This window comes from Dermacentor albipictus, chromosome 1, assembly GCF_038994185.2.
Source record: "Dermacentor albipictus isolate Rhodes 1998 colony chromosome 1, USDA_Dalb.pri_finalv2, whole genome shotgun sequence".
Classification (NCBI taxonomy): domain Eukaryota; kingdom Metazoa; phylum Arthropoda; class Arachnida; order Ixodida; family Ixodidae; genus Dermacentor; species Dermacentor albipictus.
In genome coordinates this window covers 482,181,615-482,204,271 of record NC_091821.1, presented here as the reverse complement: position 1 = coordinate 482,204,271, position 22,657 = coordinate 482,181,615, and the positions used below count along the sequence as shown (strand labels likewise).

General features: G+C 46.8%; 3 protein-coding genes across 7 annotated transcripts in view; 1 reads left to right on the top strand and 2 right to left on the bottom strand.

The window, feature by feature from the left end:
- Nucleotides 1–22,657, top strand: part of LOC135901449 (homeobox protein orthopedia-like) — a 221,348-nt gene that overhangs the window by 170,849 nt on the left and 27,842 nt on the right. The window lies entirely within an intron of this gene.
- LOC139055008 (uncharacterized) lies at nucleotides 1,439–3,318 on the bottom strand. The gene is made up of 3 exons (XM_070532717.1): nucleotides 3,249–3,318; nucleotides 2,278–2,848; nucleotides 1,439–1,831 (listed from the first exon to the last, which is right to left on the bottom strand). The coding sequence occupies exons 2-3, from the start codon at nucleotides 2,827–2,829 to the stop codon at nucleotides 1,439–1,441; spliced, it is 945 nt and encodes a 314-aa protein (XP_070388818.1). The 5' UTR covers nucleotides 2,830–2,848; nucleotides 3,249–3,318.
- LOC135901450 (uncharacterized) lies at nucleotides 18,480–21,566 on the bottom strand. 2 transcript variants are annotated; one of them, XM_070532538.1, is made up of 3 exons: nucleotides 21,429–21,566; nucleotides 20,556–21,062; nucleotides 18,480–18,900 (listed from the first exon to the last, which is right to left on the bottom strand). In XM_070532538.1, the coding sequence occupies exons 2-3, from the start codon at nucleotides 21,036–21,038 to the stop codon at nucleotides 18,565–18,567; spliced, it is 819 nt and encodes a 272-aa protein (XP_070388639.1). In that variant the 5' UTR covers nucleotides 21,039–21,062; nucleotides 21,429–21,566; the 3' UTR covers nucleotides 18,480–18,564. The 2 variants fall into 2 exon arrangements, with proteins under 2 accessions (XP_070388639.1, XP_065287335.1); XM_065431263.1 differs by lacking the exon at nucleotides 21,429–21,566 and having other exon boundaries at nucleotides 20,556–21,209.

Below are 22,657 nucleotides of genomic sequence, written 5' to 3'. Positions count from 1 at the left end.
GTGCAGCAAGCCAAGTGTTTAAATGACACCGCGTCGCTTAGCGCGCATACTGCCGGGAACACGCGATGTACAACCACGCTGTTCCCGATTCCGACTGGCTAACGCCGCTCACGTGACTCTTCTCCGAAAACCTTCCAAGCCATGCTTGACGTCGCGCTGTGCTCGAAACAACACAGCGACGAAACACCAAATTGAAGCTTTTTGTTCATCCTCGTTGTGCAAGCTAGAGCAAACAATAAAAAGTTCGTTTCACCAAGGCGAATGTAAAAATATTGCCGATGTAAACAATGTAATCTCTTCTGACGAAATGCCCTTATCTCTGTGTTAGCCTTGCAAGCTCACACCAAAAGGGTAAATGAAAAATCAAATCGATTTATGGCTGTAAAGAAACTAGAAATGTAACCCACCGTATATTTACTCTAAATACGTGAACTCAAGTGGTTACGTCAATGCCATTCTTTAGCATTGATGGTAAATGAGGGCAAGTGTCGTTTCTTAATCTGTCAAGTGAACTGGCGAAACCGGTGAAATTGCTCTCTCCTGTTGTATGTGCGATGTTCCTTATGCGTTGGTTGTCACTGTTGTTATATTCAAGAAATGTTACCAACTTACATATTCTATCATTTTCGACGGAGGATAGTCTTCCAAATGCGGCTTTTACAACAATCGGTGGTACGTGTATGCGCGAAGCATAGCGGCGAAAATATTTCACATTAGACGAGCTTTCCAGCATGGTTCCCTTTCTGAACTTAATATTTACCTTGACGCTATCCAACATATAGTGACTAACAAAGCATTTTTCCTCACCAATACAATCTGCAACCATTTTGTGTGCGTTATGTAGAGTAAGCGAGAATTCGCCGACTCGCCTTGGCCTAATCAGGGAGAACGCATGACGCCGTGGCAATCGAGCCAAGTAGACATGTGGGACATAAAGAAAGTCTTCGGACCTTAACAAGGTATTATAAACCCCTACTACTTCACTTAACTAGTTCGTTTTATTCCACCGCGAGCCCTCCCAACAAAGACAGGGAAGGGAAATGACCGCCACGGAGCTCTGCCCCTGGGGCTACTTTAAAAAAATAATAGTAATATTAAATACATTTGCCATGACTATGCAACTGGTCGGAATACGAAGAAATATGAATAAGCGCAATGAAGAACACCACCCGGGTTTTTCCGTTTATTTCTAACTCAACGCTTGAAGTAACGTGCGCCTGTGGAACGAAGGCTTGGAGAACAGCCGACTCGCATAATGTCGCAAGTCATCCGTTCTATCCATATCGAGCACAGACAACAAATTCGTGTGCCATTTGGCTCAAAAAAAGATAAGTTTATTTACATATGTAGAAAGATATTTACACATGTACAGATTCGGCCTGGCCAACCAGAACCACGCCGTATTTACAAGTTAGGCGCCTGCAACCATATAGCCCCTTCAGAACACCAGGTCGGTCATCCTCTGCATGTCGAAGGTGCACTTCTCGAAGACGGGAGCGCACATCGAGCTGTTCCCTGGGTACTGCAGGCGTCCCTTCTCGAAGGCGTCCTGGTATCGCCGCAGCAAGCTGGTCTCTCCCCCGAGCGTACGCAGTTGCCCAATGAAGCCGGTCAGGCGGCGTCCGTAGGAACCGTAGCGCACGGGCTCGGCGCCCACCTCGCAGCTCAGCTTGAGCATGCAGCCGTCGACGTCGATGTCCTGGATCATCTCCAGCGTGTAGCCGTACACGTCGAGGGCGGACGGTGCCTTGCCGGCCTCGTCGAAGCGCGGCTGCCGGAAGAAGCCGCGTGGAGGCGGCGTCTCGGACGAAGTCGGCCCGCCACGCTTGAACTACGTGGATGAAAGAAACATGGCAACGGAATGAGAAATCGAGCATTGCACCACGTTGCTGTCGGCGTGATTTGCGAGAAATGTAAGTAAGGAATGCAAACGCGAAAACCGCTATTACTGTAATACTGAACCAGAGCGGGACTCTGGTGCACTGATTTAAAACATCCTCTAGTAGCCATCCCGGAAGGTGATGGCTGTGTCGTACCATTAACATTTTCTGTATGTTCTTTTCCTTATATTACCTCATTTAATTGTCCTTACAACTTTGTTGCTTGACAAACTCGTTGTACGCTCTGGTTTTCCGATCGTGCGAGGCACGTTACAGTCGAGCTGCAGTCAGCTTCCAAATAAGTTACCGCAGTCTACCGGATTCATAGCATCAGAACGCGGCTCTCCAATCCCAGCATTGACCATGCAACTAGCGGGAGACAGCGGGCCTTACTCACCCTGTTGAACCTCGTGCCATCAGTCCAAGCTGGATGCTCGAAGCCAGGTTGGCTACGGCCAGGATACCCGGAATTCGGCCACCCGGTTCTGCCGTGGGGTGGGCTCAGGGGCGAGGCAGCCGCATAGCGGCGGTTTTCCCACGCCAGTGCGCCCTCTTGGTCACCGGCCGGTGAGCGCTGGAAGAAGCCCGAGCCCACGTTGTCGTCCTGGAGCATGCTGCGCACGATCTCGGCCAGGATGCCCGGTATCATGTGCACGGGGAGATTGGGCGTCCCCGGAAACAGGGCGCCCGTGGGCAGCTCCACCTGCCGGTAGTCCACCTCGCGCTGCAGCGTGTCGTCGCTGATGCCGGCGCGCCACCATCCGAGCAGGCCTAGCAGCTTCAGGGCCAGCGCGACCTTGACGCCCGCGATTCCCGACATGTTGTAGATGATGGTGTACGGCAGAACGGTTAGGCTTAGCAGCGGGCCCAGCAGCGTGCAGTGGCAGTCGCGCGCTGCCAGCAGCAGGACAGCCGCGAGGAGGCTGACGGTGGCCAGTGACACGTTCATTGCGTCGCGATTGCTGTGCCTGCGGAACCGAAGTATCATGTCGATTCGGTAAATTTAAAAAAAAATTGACTCTCGGCTTTAGCTCGCAAGGTGTGAGACCATGTCGACAAGCGTTAACGAGCCTTTGACTATACCAAAATAGAGCGGTTGAGAAGACTGAAGAAGGGTAAACAGAGATAGAAGCACACAACCCAAACGAACCCACGCAAAGGAAATATGATTTTACAAAATACAACAGGAGAGAACACACCAACCTTAGCGAAACACGAAAACACGCACGCAGGTTAAGGTAAAATGAGACGCTTTCCTCTTACGTGTGTTGGAACTTGCCGTGTCAAAGCGTACGTTTAAAAAAAAATTCGCAAATGTCCACACCAACGATATGCCCGCATCCCGTACGCACACCTTGCCGTACATACCTTTCTTGGAGACTACGCTCGTTCTGCTCGGAGATGCGTTCGGTGGTAGCGCTTGAGGCAAACTGGCTGCCGTCAGCCGCTGCGAGGCATTGCCCCAGCGGCCCCTATGGTAACATGTGCACGTGGTATCAGCGATCACGTGGTGTGCGAACCACGCCACCTTCTTGCAATTTCATTCGTCCGCCTCCCTGCCGGCTGCCACGCCATATGATTGTCCCAAGGCTTTGCCCTCTCTTTACCACTACTTACACCCTGAGAGCTTCTCTTCCGTCCCCCGGCAGAATAAGCGTCCTTTCTCCTCACCCAAATCACCGTGACGAAGGAGACAGGAAAGGACTAGCAGATTAAGCATGAAAGGGCGTATTGTGCTCGTTTGCCTCCATGTGTGGTCGAACAGCTCACCCATGCGTAGCGCTGGTATGTGGGCTGTTCCTAATCATCAACTGCATTCCAGGAACCTCAAAAATCTTTCCCTTACTCCGTTCCCGTAAGTGTCATTGGTTTGCATGCCGTGCTGGTTTTCTTTCTTTTTATTACTTTTTTGCAGTTGTAGAATAATACGCTGCATCTTTCTATGTAGCACTGCGACCAAATCACGAAGTTTATTATAATTACGTAATACCGGCGATGTAATGTGCAGGGGTCGGAACCTTCGTTCGTCAGCTTTCGGCTTGAGAATAGCCGACAGTACGAAGTCAATGAGGTCACAAAGGCCCTGTTGTCGACTCAATCGATCTGTACCTTGCGTTCACTATCCTTCACCGCAATTATTTTGTTAACGACTCATCCGAGCAGATTTTCGCGCCATTGAAACTTAGTCACCTCATTGTGAAATGCAGGCGCCGGCCGCCTCTTGGGTTCCTGTCCAGCTTCGTGGCAATAGTAAAAATAGTAATAATTATAATCAATGAAATGTTTATTATAGTGCCCAAGAGATACTACGGAGGATTTGCACTGATGCACATAAATTATGATACTGTGGGCACATTGTACAGAAAATACGAATGTCGTAGAGGAACAAATAGGGCAACAAAAAAGTAGGAGGCGTACGTAAAAAAGAGGCGATCACACTACATGATTACCTACACGTGTACAGAGTACAGGGAATGAACTCGGACACATGTCAAAGCCAGATGAATGCGTAATACATTTTTTTTTGAAATCGAATGATATCATTCTGACTACTGCAACAAGGCTATGCAAAAAACGCGGTATGCTAAACACGGTCTCCGCAACAGTTTACGTGTGCAAAAATCTCATTTTCGTGTTCCATGCGGTTGCGAACCCAGTTGACAGCCTTAAGTAGTGTTAGGTCGTTAAAGAGCTTTTAGGGTACTACTACGTACTACACTGGAAATATACGTAATACAGCAGATGTAACCAACTTAGTTTTAGCGGAGCGCCCCTATGTAGAACCATGCTCTTAATCTATCAAAATGTTCTTAGCACCAATAGTAAGCAGGGAATGCAGTACCATTGTTTTTGGATGTTACCAAGCAGACCTTCTGCTTAGTGAAACGTATCCGTGTGTTAGCTCGGGGCAATCTTTCTTAGAGCTTTTTTAGTATGCTACTGCCTGCATCGTTGCGGTATAGTATAGTTGCCACAAGCTCTGTGCCCTGCAGACGAGTAGGAGGAGGATAATTTAGCGTCATGCTGTTCACGAACCTGCGAAATAGCAAAGTCGGTAAGGGCGGCTAGCCCGTTGAAAGTTGACATGTGGTCGCAAAGGCGAGCACGGAGACCAGGTGTCATGATGTGACCGGGCGACGTGTGTGCCGGCTACACACTCTCATACGGCAGACAACACAGGGTACGGTTGGTGGTGTACATGCCGAAGAGTGGACAATGGCCGCACACTTGCTCGTTCTGCTAGTATATTCGGCAGAGAGCAGTAAATCATTTTCCATCCGGCAGCTGCCGCATTCCTTAAAGCAGCTGTGGGCGAGATTGTTTCTGGCGCTGTCAAAAGGAGCAATGACTTGAAGAGCTCTTCAGTTTAGGGGGAGCAATGTCGGGACGATTATCCTTTTACTTATGGGGTTCCTTTCCGTCCACGTGTTCTCTGACACGTTATTTTTGGTACGTGTACCTGGTATGTGTATTCGTTCCTGGAAATGCGGACAGGATCCACCTTTTTTTTTCCTTCTTTTTTTTGTATCTGGTATGATGATCTATACCGGTGTTCTCGGTACACAGCATGCTCGAACGCCTTAGAGAGGAGAACTGTTGCCGTCTGATTCCATCTTGGAAACGCGGCAGTCAGTGGGCTCGTCTGGCCCAACCGATGATTTTACCGGTGGTCGAGAAAGAAAAAATCCTGCCGTCGCCACCTTGTGTGAAACTTGCAATATGCAATGATAGGTACGCCCTATGTTGCAACGCGCTGCCGTATAGGAGCGTATATATTGGCAGGCGCTGACTTGGGAACAACTGGCGCATCTAAACTGAGGAACACTAATTTAATTTTGAAATATTTGCACGAAAATTGGACAGCGACCACAAGAGTGGTCGCCTCCGTCGCTGTTTAATTTTCGCATTAAACTTTCTCTATGAACACGTACCAAGTTGATAGTTCACCTATCTTCTGAACATTAGCTTTGAAAGCACTCAACTTAGCTCTCAAAGGTTTTAAAGAAAGCAATGCCAAATATATTGCGATACTCAAGTGGATGACATACATACACACACAAAACGAATAGACCGCTTCATTGGGCAAAATTTTGCTCCTTTACCCGAGAAGAACACATTTGAAATACATCCGGTGGGGGGTGGAATGCAAAAACGCTCGTGTACCGTACATGGGAAACCCAGGTACTTTCTTTTTTTTTTGAGCGAAGCTTTCCTTGTTTTTTCCTTCAAATTTCTCACTGCTGCTGATGTCGCGCACACCACGTCGAGGGGTGGTTCAGAGCGTGTATACAGATAACAGGCGCGAGTAAGAAATGAAAGGGGAGGGGAGAAACTCGTCTTAACCCCACCGCGTCGAATGTGCACAATACCCACTGGAGCTCCCTGGTCGTCGCCACTTTGGCTGCTTGACAGCTTTAATTATCCATGACTCCCCTCAAAACCATTGCAGAAAAGGCAGCGCTTCTCTTTCTACTGAACTGCGGGCCCAGAGGGTGCGTAGTTAGAACTGTAGAAAGGAGGGGGAGAAGAGGTAGATCCAATACAAGAGGGAGGAGAAGGTGGCGTGAGAAGGCAAGAAAACCCTACTGCTATACGGCGAACTGTCCAGAACTATCCAGTTTCCTTGGTGGCGGGGAAACTGGATAAGCTCAAGTTCAAGATACGATACGTTGCTGCTATTTCTGAAAAATAAACGCCATGCAAATATGTCAAGCGGACAAATTACGGAGGGCGTGCAGAAGCAGAGCTTCATTAATTAAAGCGCACCTCAGGGTCCAGGTGACACTAGGAATCGGCCCACCATCAAATTAGCACTTCTGTGCCCGCCTCGTTAGCTTAGCGGCTATGGCATTGCTAGAAGCAGTGAATTTGATCCGAACCGCGGCAGCCGCATTTCGATGGGGCAGAAATAGAAAACTCACGTGCACCTAAATTTTGGGACATGTTAAAGGATATCACGGTGTCAAAATTTATCCGGAGTACGCCACTACGGCGTGCATCATAATCCCAGTGTGGTTTCGGCACGCACAACCCGATAATCCAATTCAAGTTTAATACTTGTGCTACAATGCGAATCGCCATGTGAGGCAATGTTCAACTGACTCAGAGGTTATGAAGCATGGCGCACAAGAACACCTCAAGCAAACACTTCCGCCTGTGTGTCTTGTGTAGCACGCAGACAAACAGCAGTGGTGCACGCAAGGTAACGTTTAACATCAACTCATTACTCTCGTGTTAGACATAAAGTTGCAGAAATTAAGCTTTCACTTTTACCATCACAGCTAATATTCGTCAATCAAAGCAACCACCAGAACAAGCTTCGCTTACAATAATCTCCACAGTGCGTGGGATCTGCGTATTTTTTTCTGCTTTGGTTCGCGTTGTTGCTTGTGCCCTATTTTATTTTCAGAATATTGCACTAGGAAACGAATGCCTACAGTAAACTATAATTGAATATATATATATATATATATATATATATATATATATATATATATATATATATATATATTACAAAATTAAATTATGGGGTATTACGTGCCAAAACCACTTTCTGATTATGAGGCACGCCGTAGTGGAGGACTCCGGAAATTTCGACCACCTGGGGTTCTTTAACGTGCACCTAAATCTAAGTACACGGGTGTTTTCGCATTTCGCCCCCATCGACACGCGGCCGCCGTGGCCGGGATTCGATCCCGCGACCTCGTGATATATATATATATATATATATATATATATATATATATATATATATATATATATATATACACAATAAGGCGTGCCGCGTGCAACCTCTGAATCCACGTTATGTAGTGTTAAATTTGGGTACACAAGGCAGGACCGAAACATAAGTAAAAAGTAACCATTTCGTTTATATTCGCGCCATACTTGTCGCCACTATTAAACGTTATGTCAAGTATAAAGCCTCTGACACTCCTTTGATATACAACGCATCTCCCAAAACTAAAGCTCAATAAGAGCGATGTCGTGTTCATTTGTTTTGACAAAGCTTATCGCGATGCTCACGGTAACCACTTCATTGCCTCCCTGCGACAAAGTGGTGCATTCTAGTTTTCATTTTTTTACTTTTGCATTTCCACAGTAGCCCGTTTAGCCACTGGGTTTCCAGTTATCTCAATATCTGACATAACCCCCAGCTTCTTTGCCCGTAGATTCTGCATGGCACTGAGCACAAGCCAAGTCGTGTCAGCATGAATGTCGTGAGATTTGAGCGGAGGTGACTGTAGCGCAGAGCGCAGGAGCAGAACATTGGAAAACATATAGGTTCATTGTTTGCTTGTAGAGTACGTATGTATAGCCCCTAGAACTGTGTGTTATGTACACGATAGGGCAGCCGTCCGTTTACTTTCTATGTGCTTATCATATATATATATACATGTGTGTGTGTGTGTATATATATATATATATATATATATATATATATATATATATATATATATATATATATATATATATATATATATATATATATATATATATATATATATATATATATATATATATATACGACTATTAAGTACGCCGAAATACTAGTCAACAGTTCCAAAAAAGAAGAGGAAAAAGGCGGGGCGCCGATAACAAATTTTGAGCAGCGAGCGCTCCCGTAAAGCAGCCACCAGCGGTAATACCGACCGTATACCGTATTTATTCGGGTATAGTGAGAGGTGTTCTCCCGGGTATCCTTAGCTTTGAAGGCACTCCCGCCTTAATGCGAGGCTGATATGTTTAATTAAGGCTTATTTATAGTCTGGCTTGGCCCGCGCGCCAGCGAATGTTGGTTCAAGTCCACCATGTTACGCCCGCTGCGGCGCACGCCGCTCAGCTGTGCCATTTGTATTGTCCAGCGTCGCTCGACAGCGACGGACGCTGAGCGTCTGCAGAGACAAGTCGTAAATTAATTAAAATTATGGGGTTTCACGTGCCAAAACCACTTTCTGATTATGAGGCACGCCGTAGTGGGAAATTTCGACCACCTGTGGTTCTTTAACGTGCACCTAAATCTAAGTACACGGGTGTTTTCGCATTTCGCCCCCATCGAAATGTGGCCGCCGTGGCCGGGATTCGATCCCGCGACCTCGCGCTCAGCAGTCCAACACCATGCCACTGAGCAACCACGGCGGGTAAGTAGTAAATTGACAGATGATAGGTGCGCTGCTCCGTGTACGTATGGTGCATACCAGGAACGTACCCAATTCTTAATACTTACCCAATACTTAATTCTTTTTCTCGGGTCTCCCAACTGCACCATCGCTTTATAACCGAACAAATTTGTTAATTATAACCGAACAAATATGGTTCGCGTGGCATCCCCCGAACATCCACCGAGTTTTCAAAAACGCAACGCTTTGAACGTACCAATCGCGGGCAAATAAGTGTTCAGCCCAATATCTCGGACGACTTTGAAAACACACGCTTCCCTTGCAATGGTGCAGTATTCTCGTTTTCTTTTTCAGCGTTATGTGTTCATCATTATAATTTTTTGGCAGCCGTCAAGAGACATGTCGGCGCGTTCTGTGCTAGGAACGACAGAAAACACTTGGAATGAAAGATCGCACACTACAGGAAGGCTCGGGTCCATTCTGTGCATTGGCGCGCGGACGAAGCGTAGAGAACCACCCGCTGAGCAAGGTGCATGAGTCGTGTAATCGAGTCAGTCGGTGCAAAACATGCGTTGCGCTGAAACACGATTTGGTCATTCACTCGTTTGTTTTTTATTTTTATTTTTTTTATTTTGTGATACTGTCAATCCCATCAGGGATTTTTACAGGAGTGGGTTAGAAGGGTCTGTAGACATAGCAGTACAGGCATTTACATAAGAATACAAAAGAACACTTGGCAAGAGTAGAGTTACGTGGACCTATGTTAACAGCAATAAGTATGGCAAAAACATAACGCACAAAGAGCTTATTTCAATTACATATGATGTTTTGCAAAGAGACAAAAAGGAAGAAGGATAAGCATATGGTTATACAATTGATAGCATCATACATCATTTCACATCACACATTTCCAAAAACAATGGGTAATTAATACAATGATAAAGACACTGTTGATAACATAATTTAGTAGTGATTGACAGTACTGTTGCGCCAACGATTTCAACAAATTTGTCAACAGTGTGCTGTACGACTGACGTCTGGGCTAAAGCATCCCAATCGCGAACTGCTCGCGGGCAGAACGAAAAGCTGAATGTATTGTTAGTGCAAGAATATTCTTGGAGTGTTAGGTGATGCTTGTGACGGGTTTCTCTGGATGTGTTATAGGAAATATAGGTGTTAGATTCCACATGTACCTTATTTATGCAGGATGAGATACAAAAATTTGAGTCGGTGCAGCATCGCACGGCTGCTTAGTGTGTGAAGGCCGATCTCGGATAGCATCTGAGTAGGCGAGTCGGTGCGCCGAAATCGGTTACAGATAAAAGGTATTTAAACTACTCTCAGTGTAATTACGGCGTGACAGAGAGGACTGAGAGTTCAGAGCGGCATTCTTAATTGAAGCAAATATGACCTGGGTAGCTAGCTTTGGAGGCGGACATGTGAGTCCATTCTGATGACGTCTTCGGCGTGAACGAATGGAAGCTCAAGTTGGTCCGGCAGAATGGCACTTAAACTCCTAAATGGTAGTCGACGCGAGATGAAACCTAGCAGAAAGGAGAGAACAAGATGTGGGTTAGGTCAGCGTTGGCAAAGAAGATGTTATGGAAAAAACATAGGTAGTCTAGTTTTTATCGGTAAGAAAGGTTAGGGAGGCCAAGAAAGGACTTATTGCAGCGATACTGGCAGTACGAAAAAAGTTCGCAACAATAAACCAAGCTGAACGTTTTTTTTTTCGATGGCTTCAAGTGCTCATACAAACTTCAAAGACTAAGGGACATAAATTGAGTAAGTGCTCTGGAGTGTAGGTCTGACTAATAAGGAAACCGTTTTGAAACGCGTGCTAATGAAAAAAACTCAGTGCAAGTATACCGACAGTGTGGTCAGCATTGTTAATCAGGTATTATGACATGCACATTCCATGACAAATAATATTGATATGAACACGAAGGTACTTATAGGAGTTGACAGAAACATGTGAAAATTGGTAATAAACTAAGAAGGGGTAGTACTGCTACTAGTATGCCGGGAAATCCACATTGTTTTGCATTTGCTATCCACTCAGTTTCATGTACCAGAGAGAACACCAGGAAGTAAGGCTGTCAAGATCAGATTGATGTGGATAACAATCACCTGGGTGAGTCATTTCGCAGTATAAAGGACAAAATCATCGGCGAATAGTCGGATTGTTAAAGAAGCGCGGGCAGGGAGGTGAATAATGTAGATAAAAATAATAAGTGTTCGAGGACAGAGACTCGTGGTACGCCCGGAGCGACGGAACAAATATCAAAGGCATAAGGGCTGGCTGTTTCGTGGTGGGCTCATTTAATCCATTGCAACAAATTGGAGTCGGGGGTTAACATTCTTAGTTTGAGAAGAAGGCGACGATGAGAATCGGTATCGGAAGCATTTGGAAGTCGCGAGATATGCAATCAATTATTGAGGCCCGGTCAGCCGCAGTAGTAGTAAAGAGAGGTTGGGAAGATAAAGCAGTGGATCATTTAAAGGCCGTATATTGATTCATGTATATAGTCCCATATTTATTTCAAGGGCTGATTGAATAACCAGCCGGCAGACTTTGCTCAGCTGGCCAGTTCTTCCGTCAGCGACACACGCCATTTCCAAAAATCAGCCACGTCTTGCTGTCTCTTTGATATCTTAAATACGCGGTGAAGCTTGTGTTAGCCCTGCCGTGTTAGCGTACGAAAAAGCGCTCAACCGGACGTTAGTTTACCTTTAAACTTTTCGTCCGATAAAGCGGAGCATGCGCAAGATAGAGGAGAAAGGCAGGGAGGTGACAGGAATGATAATGTCCAGTTTGCTACAGTGAACTACGGAAGGGGAGACAAAGATAAAGAAGAAAAGTGCAGTGTACGACCACGGCCGCTCAATGGAAACACTGGTTTCCATTGAGCGGCCGTGGTACGACGAATACGGAGACTGAAAAAATTAAATTATGGGGTTTTACGTGCCAAAACCACTTTCTGATTATGAGGTACGCCGTAGCGGAGGACTCCGGAAATTTCGACCGCCTGAGGTTCTTTAGCGTGCACCTAAATCTAAGTATACGGGTGTTTTCGCATCTCGCCCCCACCGAAATGCGGCCGCCGCGGCCGAGATTCGATCCTGCGACCTCGTGCGAGGCAGCCCAACAGCAAATCCGGCGGGTGAATACGGAGACTTGTCAGTGCCCTTCTTCTTCGTGATTTGGGAGAGGTAAAATACGCTCAATTCTGCAGCCCATATGGGAGCACGGCCAACAGCACGGCGCAGCGTACTGGGGATGGGAGCGGGGAATGAAAGATGAGAGGATATAGGGGGAAGGGAGAGTAGGTTTCAGGCAGCACACGTCAGCATCATCCAGGGGCGATGGCCGGCGCGCGAGGCAGAGGCCATGGGAGGCCGATTGTCAGTGCCCAAAAAGGCCAGAGGGTCAAATGCCACCCGCACCCCCACCCCACCAGAGAACGAATGCACACGAAACCCCGATGACGCGCATGCGTGCATCAGCCCCGTCTTGTACTCCACGTGGCGATGATTCTCGTGAACCGGCGCGTCATCGAGTCGGACGAGAGGTGAATGACCTTCACACAGACACCAATTTTGAAACGGTCCAACAAAACAAGGAGGCACTTGGAATTGACACGTGCTGGCCTCGGCTACCGAGAGTTTTATTCTCAGACAACGTACTGCAGCCTACATTCCAGTTCACGTGCACCGCAGTTGACCCGGAACGCGGCATCTAAAGACACAACAGACATATTTTTTTTAGCGTTCTCCTATCATTTGGCAGCCGCAGGCGTTTGAATGAAGTGAGCCAGGTCAGCTTCGAGTTGTCTCAACGAATGATTTGCAAAATTATTCAAGTCGGCTACTTTGCAAGGCTTCTCTCAAAGTAAGATCGAGTGGCGTAGCAGCACGTGGAAGGGTCGTGGGGAGACAGCAGACAGAAAGGCGCTGGTGATTATTGTGTAGGTCGTTTCGTTATTCTTTTTATCGCTTTCTAGCCTCGTCTTCGGAGAACTCATAAAGAAATGGACTACTTGGAAAAATTTTATGCGCGTGCACGAGATAAGTATTTTCCTACTCAAGGGTAGAACGGACGCTGACCAACAATATTAAAAGAGAAGAAGCCAAGACGTGTCGGCTCCCATACGGGCGCCTTGTTCACAAACTGTGAACAAGGCCCCCGTATGGGAGCCGAAACGCCTTGGTTTTTTTTCCTGTAATAATTTTGGTCGGCGTCCATTTTACCCTTAACTATGAGCAATCCCGACCAGACTAGTTGTCGCCGAACTCGTGATTTCAAAAATATTTTTCGTCCGAAAGACACCCCTCGTGCACAAACTATAGGACATAGCAGTCGTATACCGCTCATTGGCTTGGCCTTTACCACACCATACGCCTCTACTCAGCTAGGTTTCGGCGGTAGCAAAGTCTGTTGAATGGAAACAATCCGTTCCCTCTCAGGGCGACCAGTTGCCGTATGTCCGGGAACCACGAAGGCATGAAATTTTTGGAGTAAATCCTAGAAATCCTTTGTGCTCGCCTTTCCTTCGAAGAATGTTGTCTGTGGACGAGAGTTTCTTGGTTTGCGAAAACCATGCAAGGCAGCCGATTTCGAACACCCGGCCACTCTTTTCCTGCGAATGGAAAAAGAATCGCGTCCTAATGAATTCTTACTTCCCACATAAACACAGGCAAGGAGGAGAAGAGGCGCTGGAAAGCAACCTAAATTACCATAATGTACGTTACGGATACGGAAATACGGAAATACGGATGCGTTTGTTGGTATCCGCACACATCTGAACTGATAAATAAGTTAGAAAAAATCCAGAATACTGCAGTTAGATTTGTTCTTGGTAACTATAGCCGGCAGCTTAGCATGACAGAAAGCAAACTTAAACTTAAATGGCAAGAGCTGAAAGATCGTAAAAGGCATATCAGAATAAAATTTTCCGCCTATATTTATTATTCTAGAACGGGTATAAACCGCGCACAATATATCCAGGCACCACACTACATATCTAAGCGACTTGACCACTGTTTCAAAGTCAGGGAATTTCATTGTGAGGGTGACGCCTTCCGTTATTCCCTTTTTGTTAGAACTGTTCGAGATTGGAACGGTTTACCATCGAGCATTGTATACATCACAGAAAATGATGCCTTTTTCCACGCATTGAAATAAGTTAATCTGGCAGTCATTCAAGTTTGTAACCTCCCTGCTGTAATGCCCTACGGGGCGATGCAAGTAAACAATAAATAAATAAATAACAGACCTGATGCAGGCGACTCAGGTTAATCATCTCGGAGATAAGCGTTGTTCTCCATCCATACCCTCTAGTGAGTAGTAGGGCCATTGCACGGAAGAGGCTTGCACTGTTTTGGAACTCATCTGCTTTTTACCAGACCTCTAATCACTATAGACCGTTTTTTCGTAGGCGCCGCCATACTGTGAACGCAGTGGCGCCGCCTATGAGCAGCGCCATACTGACTTGAGTGAAAGCGGTTTTTTTGCATGGCAGGTATACGCTTGGCGGTAGGTTCTGGCGTTTGTTTTCGTGGTCGTGCGGTCTGTTTAGTATGGCGCGCGTTTTCTACGTGGTAAACTGTTCTGTGAGACGTGCTGAAGTGGTTTAAGGCGTCATGGCTGAAGTTTCTGCTGGGGCGTTGAGGTGGACGGAACACGCAGCCCGACGTGTGCGCGCATATTTGAGCCTACAATCAGTCTCGGACACCGATTGTGTATTTCTGAATGTTCCAATCACTAATGTGACCTTATTGCAGTATTATGCTCTATTTCTAAGCTGCGGTTTAGGAGCCATGAAACATACGCGACGATCGTAACAGCGTGGGTACCGTTCTGCTACGATAGGAGTTGTGCTGTTATACTTTGACAAGCGTTCAAAGTGTTCGCTGCAGGATACATTGCGTGACTTCTTGGTTCGATGGATGAGGTTCCGCCCCCGAATAGAATAGTTTTCGCAAGTAATAGCAGCAAACCTTACAGTCTGAATTAAGCTTGTCCAGCAAAGGGACCTTTTACGAAGTGCGCGAGCATTTCAAGCAGTGGTAGATGCTGGCTTACATATATCCTTGTTCTATATACCGCATGGTCCAAGCATATGGCATCAGCGGTTATATATTTATAAACGTTGTGCGGCGTGACTATGCGAGGTCCTACTGCAGCGTTAGCCCGTTTCATCTTGCTCTTTCGAGAAAGAGGATGATAACCGGATTTTTTTTTTTCGGTTGTGTTCGTTCCGTTCTCTACGACGCACTCACACGTATTGCGGAAATTTTGCCCTCAAAAAAAGGCATAGCATTTTTTTTATGCGATCCCTTTCATATATTATGATTGTATACAGGCCAAAAAGGCAATGCCGAAGCGCACAGCTTACATATGTATCGTGGTGGTTCACCAACCGCAGTGATCGCTGGGTTGAGCAGCGCCATCGAGGCCTCATGCAGGAAGGCAAGCGTAGGCATATGGTAATTTGAAGTCTGCTAGACTTGAAATGCGCGAGAACGATTCCGGTGCATCACAAATATTTCAAGCGCCTGCCGCTTAGATGTTTCATGGTTGCTTTAGGTTGGCCGTGCACGAGCATGCATTCTTATGCTTTATGTTTTACTCCTTACGCCAAGCGATCAGATAGTGAGCAGATTTACCATTTCATGCTGCGAATACAGAAACACCGGTTTTCATTGTTGAATTAAAACCGATATAAGCAAAATAGTTCACAACACATACACACACCGCGACTGATAATGTGCGTACACCGCGGCTGATAAAACGCGTCACATTCTTGCGCCCCCTAGAGATATTTCCACCTACTGCAGTTACCGATCCACCGAAAGGCTTCCCTGACAACCTTATATGAACGGACATGGCGTAAATTTCACGAAGTACCATCTAAAACATCTCGAAATCGTTCCGCAGCACGCGACAGCAATACTTTCAAGCAGCGCCGCGCCGGATCGCCCAAGCCAGAGAGGAGGAAATGCTCTCCGCGCGCCCTATCCTCCTCGCCCGATGAAACTCTGTCCTTCGAACTTAGGTGGTCGCTCTCCCCACTCCCTTCCTCAAAGCAACCCCTCTAATCCAAAAGTACATGTTTTGGCACGTGTCTCAAATGAGTCAGCGGCGTCACGCTCTTAAGCGATATGCCTTTCGGGTGATTTTCCCCATTAAAATAGCGAAATGGCTTCCAGGACAGGCGTGTTATTTTGGCAGGGCAGCCGCAGACAAGGCTTCTAAAAATGATTTTGAACCTCCTTGACCACAGAGTAGTCCCTTTCACATTTGTGGTACAAAAGCATACTGTTGCGGCTAGGGTGGCGTTCGGGGCATGGAATCCACCAAGCCCATCGACTACGACGTCAAGTTGTAGAAAATGAAGGAAAAAGGATTTATTTAGCTTCGTTGCATGGCTCGAATTCGGAAGCCCACTCCATGCAGGAGCAAGTTAACGTCTGAGTTCGCATCAGGGCCCTCTGTACACAATCTCGACAAGTATCTGCTTTTCATCCTGTCGTCTTCCCTAGGCCAGGCGACTACGGAATCTGAAGGTGGTCCAGCAGCAAATCACCATCGTGGACTCCGTTGCAATATCACGCCCAGGCTATCCATAACCCGCAGTAAACTGGTTTGGAATCCGTGGCAAAAAGAAATCATCTGGCGACACCTGGCTCGTTCGTCGTTTCGCACCCCGTTCTTCGCTCAGTCTGGTGGGTGAGGCGTGGGCTGAGGGCCTTTCGTGGAATCCTGCAACAGACGGTTCACATGCCGTCTCGACGGCTCGATAAGGGTCGAGGGATGGGTGGTGATTTGACTCGTCTAATTAACTGTGCTTATCCATTTGTTGACGGAGTTCCCTTTCTTTCATCCATTTCTCTGGCTTTTAGGTAATGGCGGGGTGAGCACTTTTAGTCGCTGACGTCTGGTTAGGAGGTGCGGTGGTTTGACACGTGGCCAACGTTCAATTAACACCCTTGATGGTGTTGAGACGTAACAATGCGTTGTGGACCACAGCGAGTGGTCGCTTGTAAAATGTTGAATGTATGTAGATATACATTTTTAATACGCTTCCCGTTTCGGGATGACAAGTTGCAGCAAAAAAAGAAAGAAATGAAAAAAAAAAATCTGTCTCCATTGAAGTGAATGCGAGAAAAATGTTTTAGCACTACGGTGGCACCTCTTTGAGGTTCCCGCATTAATTACTTCGACCGCGTTCACCACATTGCAAAGTGTTGTTCAGGAAGTCACACTACCTGCGTAGTCGAGAAGTGCAGTGCAGGAACTGAATGTGGTCTATATATATACACAGACATATATATATATATATATATATATATATATATATATATATATATATATATATATATATATATATATATATATATATATATATATATATATATATATATATATATATATATATATATATATATATATATATATATATATATATATATATATATATATATATATATATATATATATGGCACTCAATTTTGTTAATCATGTTATATATAAGGCAGTCAATAAAGCAATGAAGCCAAGGAAATCATCGGGGAAATTAGCTGTGGTTCAATTGGAATGCAGAAAATAATGAAGGAAAGGCAAATGAAAGTGCACGAAAAGGTAATTTGTCGCCGGCGGGAGTCAAACCCATTACCGATTGTGCTGTAGCGACAGCTATCAATTCGCCCACTACCTTGGGCATTTATGTTTGCGATAGATACAGCCTTAAGAGTATTAGCCAACGCCACTCATATCCAACGTGGGCGAATGTGGGACATCCTTCTCTTGCCCGATGGCGTCTCGTAACAGGTCATCTTAGGAAAGTATGCACGTGGATAATAAACCGTCGCACACTGGAATGCGGGCATTCCTCGCCGGCCGCAGCATCATGCGGCGGCAAATTTGGTAGCACCTGCGTACATAAATGCTGTTCACTCTGATTGGGCGCGAGTGTTTTTGCGAAGACCTTAAGCAAATCTTAAATATCGTCTGCGGCAGATAACACAATTGTATCCTTGAAGTGGCCTACTTCAAGAGGCCGACATTACTTGCACGAAAAATCTAATGCATAATTGAGTAATTAGCGAACATTCACTCATTCAGCTTTCAGCTAATTACCTCGCAGCCCACATCGGAATTTGCAAATTGTAGCCGGCAAGTTCGCAAAGCGATGGATCCACTTGGAACCAGTTCTCAGTATGGCACCAGTTTCGAGATAATAATTCGCAAACTCTGCGAAGAAATACATTGGCGTCCTCGTTACTTTTCTGCTTCGATGCATAAAAGGCGTCACGCTAAAAAATAAATAAAAGGAAGCAAGTGAAACGACAGTGCACTTTTTCCAGCAAGTTCGATAGGGCACATTTTGAAAATGGCTTCGGCGGAAAATTCATAGCGTTGTTGGTTTCAATTATAAAAAATATCTTTATTTACATATGTACAAAGCTGTGCCGTTCAAGCCGTGAAACCGCGTCAGAGGCAACGCCGATGGCCATGGCGCGATGTCAGCGTCCTCTCGGTCGGTCGCCTTCTGCTTGCCTCAGCTGCACTTCTCGAATGCTGTGGCGCACATCGAGCTGTTCCCTCGGAACTGGCGCCGTCCCATCTTGAAGGCCGCGTCGTACCGACGCATCGCGGTGCTGTCCACTCCCGCGATGCTGCCAACGTGCCTGAGGAACTGCGCCATGCGGACTTGGTGCTTCCGGTGGTGCGTCGGTTGGGCCCCCATCTCGCAGCGCAGCCTCAGCAAGCAGCCGACGGCGTCAATGCGCCGAATCAAGTCCAGCGTGTAGCCGTACACGTCTGCCGCGGCTGTCGGCGGCCTGCCGATGCTCACGATGTACGGCCGCCGGAGAAAGCCGTGCATCAGCGGCACCTGGGGACAGGGCAAAGCGGCGTAGTGAGAAATACACGCAGCACATAATGACGCTCGTAAATTGCTTAACTACTTCCGGTCATCATTTTTTCACTGGCTAACTAATCTTACTACTGTTTCTTAAGGTTACTGGTATCGAGGTATTCAAGATAACGTTCCTCGCTGAAGAGTCAGTGCTAATCTCCCACGTGTAAGCGGCTGCAAATACTGTATTCGAGCCGAGCAGGTCTCGGCACGTGTAGTTGGTAGAGGCTCCCCGGGGCCATTGTACGTACAGACCACGTTGTTAGTGCCAAATTTATAATCCTTAGTGCTTGTAGACTTAGGACAAGATCGAAACTGTTGTCGCGCTGCAAAGGTCGCGGACAGCAAAACACTGCATCATTGCCTGCATCGGATATTCTAACGCCATCTTACATCTCCACACTACCACGAAATTTTGGCTACCACCGAGAATTAACGCAGCTATGCCAGACTTCTGCACAGACTAAGGCTGAGGGTAGCGTTTACGCGCGGATACGTGCACCTCATGCGACGCACCGAGTCTCCAGACTGCGAGTTGTGCAACGTGAATGAGACTATAGGTCATTTGCTTTGTGACTGCCCTAAGCGCGTGGAAGAGCGTCAAAAGTTGAACAATGACCTTACGCGTCTCGACAGCCCACCGTTATCGGAGGACGTTATTTCAGGCCCTTGGCCAGACGCTCAATCGAGTTTCAAGGCCAGCCAGGCGTTACTGTAGGCCTTGACATGTAGGCTTTGAGCATGCCAAATTGCTTGCCATGTTTTACATCTTCCTTCTCTCGTGATCGCATCCATCATGCGCCTCTTTCTTCCCTCTTCCCCCAATGCCGTGTAGCTGGCTAGAGGAATATACCTCAGGACGACCTCTCTGCCATTTCGGATCATTAACCTTCTCTCTCTCTCTCTACATCTCCACCGATGAACTAAAAGCAATTGCGCGAAATAAAGCGCCCCATTAATAGCATAGCGTTTTCGAAAGGCCTAATGGTAAAAAATAATCAGTTTACTAAATGCGTGACTTATACGTAATATCGGGACTCGAACTATCTTTGGCCCTCACTAACCAACTGCTAAAGGCACACATGTGGGTAAGAGAAACCACACTCCCTATGAAAATTAGATAGTCAGTCTGATAGATAAGGTAAACTAGATAAGTCTGATAGATAAGGAAAACTTCGCATATACACAGCACATGTTGTAGAAGGACGCGTTATTTAACGCTATGCATGAATTAATGTCCCTCAACATTAGGCACACACCAACCACGCCGTGTAAAGAAAAATTTAATTTGCTGCTCTTCGAAGTGGAACAGGTAAAGAGAGGATTTTTTTAAAGGGAGTATGGGGTTCACGCAAAGCCGCTTCAGAACTTGCTTCTAACATTCCGTATTGAATCCCGGAGAAGTTGGCCTGCAGGGGCATGCCTAACATGCTGCTCTAAAAATGAATGACGAGATATTATATACTCAGTCGCACAAACTAAACAAAGCACGCTACAACACGCCACATACAAACCCTGAGACCAGCCTCCCTCTGAAAGCTTAAAAGTGACTTCGTTGCGTTGAACTCCAAGCCGGCGAGTACTCGGCGGACAAAGTGCGTGTCAAGCCATGATGCAGTCTGCCAACTCACCCCGTCGAACCCCGCGCCATCAGTCCAAGCGTGAGGCTCAGATCCAATGACCCCAGCTACAGAAAGGTCCAGGATGCCCGTCAATCCAGAGATGGCCAAACGCCTACGGAAAGTTGCCGCCTCCCGCGCCGAGGCGGCCGTGTCGTACTCATCGAGAATGCTGATCATATTGTCGGCGACAATGTGCGGGATCATGTACTCAGGCAGGTCGGACATTTCAGAAAACATGAGCGCGTCCAGGTCGAAGCGCACCGCCCTGCGCAGCAGTTCGTTGGCCCTACCGGTGCTCCTAAGGTCGAGTTCGCCTACCGGCCTCAGGAACAGAGCCAACCTGAAGCATGCGTCCAATACACCGCATATGAGTGGGCACGCCTGAATTATTAGGCTTAGCAGTCGCTCCCATAGCGTGCAGTGGAAGTTAGCCGTTATCACCAACGCGAAGACGGCCACGAGGAAGCTGACGACGGCCACTGTCCTGTTCATTGCGCTGACAATTTCGTGCCCGACCTGCGCAACAGAAGTACTATTCAGACAGTCTGAAAAAATGATCACCTTCACGGCCTGCTTGGGTTAACGTATTGTACGGGTGCGAATGCTGGGGTTAACAAGCGTGAAGAGACTTAAATAAGACACACGCACACGCAAAACGAGTCACGAAAATGAACAACGGAATGCTGGAACGTTTTAACAGCTGAGGCAAACCCTCGCAGCTTAAAAAAGAAAGAAAGAAAAAATGGGCTTGTAAAACAGCAAGATAGTGACCAGCCAAGGCAGCACGAAGTGCTTGCCTTTTTCGCGTGGGTGCCCTTGTCGCGCATGCATATAAAAAATCAGCCATATATACAATAGGCACACATCCGCTGTCATACGTACCTTTCTTCCACGCTGTGCTCAGTTTCCTCCACTATATGCGCGCGGCGCTAGTGCTCGATGCCAACTACCTCTCTGCATGCACCGGCTGGAGATCTCTGCCAAATCGCCGCGCTGCAGACAAGTCACGTGGCATTCCAGTCAAGTGCTTCATTGACTGAGGAGGAGGAAGGAAAGGAAAAAAGGCAGGGATGTTAACGAGAAATACCTCGGGTTGGCTACCTTACCCTGGAAGAGGCCAAAAGAAAGATGAGAGAGAGAGAAAAAAAAAAAACTCGGATCCGACGCACTGTGGTAATCGATGTAAGCAAAGCTTTCTGTGCTGTTCGCGTTGATTGTAGATAATAATTGGTGATGTTGACGGCGCATATTTAGTTTCTTTTAACTTTTAGTCCAACATGAGAGTGGTGAGTTCATGTTAAACGTTACCTTGCCTGTATCACTGCTGTTTGTCTGCGTAGTACGCAGAACACACAGGGGAGGTGTTTGCTTGAGGCGTTGTTGTGCGCCATACTTCTTAACCCTTGTGAAAGTTTAGCATTTACATTGCCTCACATGGCACAGCTCATCGAGGCAGAAGTGTTAAATTTTAACTGAATTATGAAAACTAGAACCAGAATATCAGGCACGCCGTAGCGGTGGGTTTCAAATTAATTTTGACACCGGGTGTTCTCTGACGTGTCCCTAAATCTAAATGCACGAGCGTTTTTATTTCGCTCTCGACGAAATGCGCCTGCCGCGGTCGGCATCGAACCCCTGACCTCGAGCAATGCCATAGCCGCAAATCTACCGCGGTTGGCATAGAAGTGTTAATTTCATTTATGACCGCTTCAATAGTGTTGCCTACACCCTACGGTGCGCTTTAATGCGGCTCTGCTTCTGCACGCGCTGCGTAAGTGGTCCGCTTGACAAATTTGCATAGGGTTCATTTTCATAAACGTACCATACCATACCTGAAACTTAAATTTATACGATTTGCCCGCAGTGGAAGTAGTGTTTTCTTGCCTTCTCACGTCACGTTTTCCGAATCTCACCTCCCCTACCCCCATTTGTATGGGAACTCTAAGCGAAGAGCACCAGGCATGTTACTCGTTTCGCGGCTGCGTCGGTTGTACCCATTGTGTGCCTTCTCTCCCTCCTCAACTCTGCCATTCTATCGAGCTTCCCCCTGGATTTGGGCGTTCGTGGAAAGGTAAGCGCTGCAATTTCTGCAATGCTTTTGCGGGGGTCAC

Bases quoted from the DNA above. Each gene is read 5' to 3' on its own strand.
- LOC139055008 (XM_070532717.1), bottom strand. From the start codon at position 2,829: ATGAACGTGTCACTGGCCACCGTCAGCCTCCTCGCGGCTGTCCTGCTG. The intron at 1,832-2,277 runs GTGAGTAAGGCC...TCATCCACGTAG, and splicing joins ATGGCACGAGGTTCAACAGG to TTCAAGCGTGGCGGGCCGAC.
- LOC135901450 (XM_070532538.1), bottom strand. From the start codon at position 21,038: ATGAACAGGACAGTGGCCGTCGTCAGCTTCCTCGTGGCCGTCTTCGCG. The intron at 18,901-20,555 runs GTGAGTTGGCAG...CCCTGTCCCCAG, and splicing joins ATGGCGCGGGGTTCGACGGG to GTGCCGCTGATGCACGGCTT.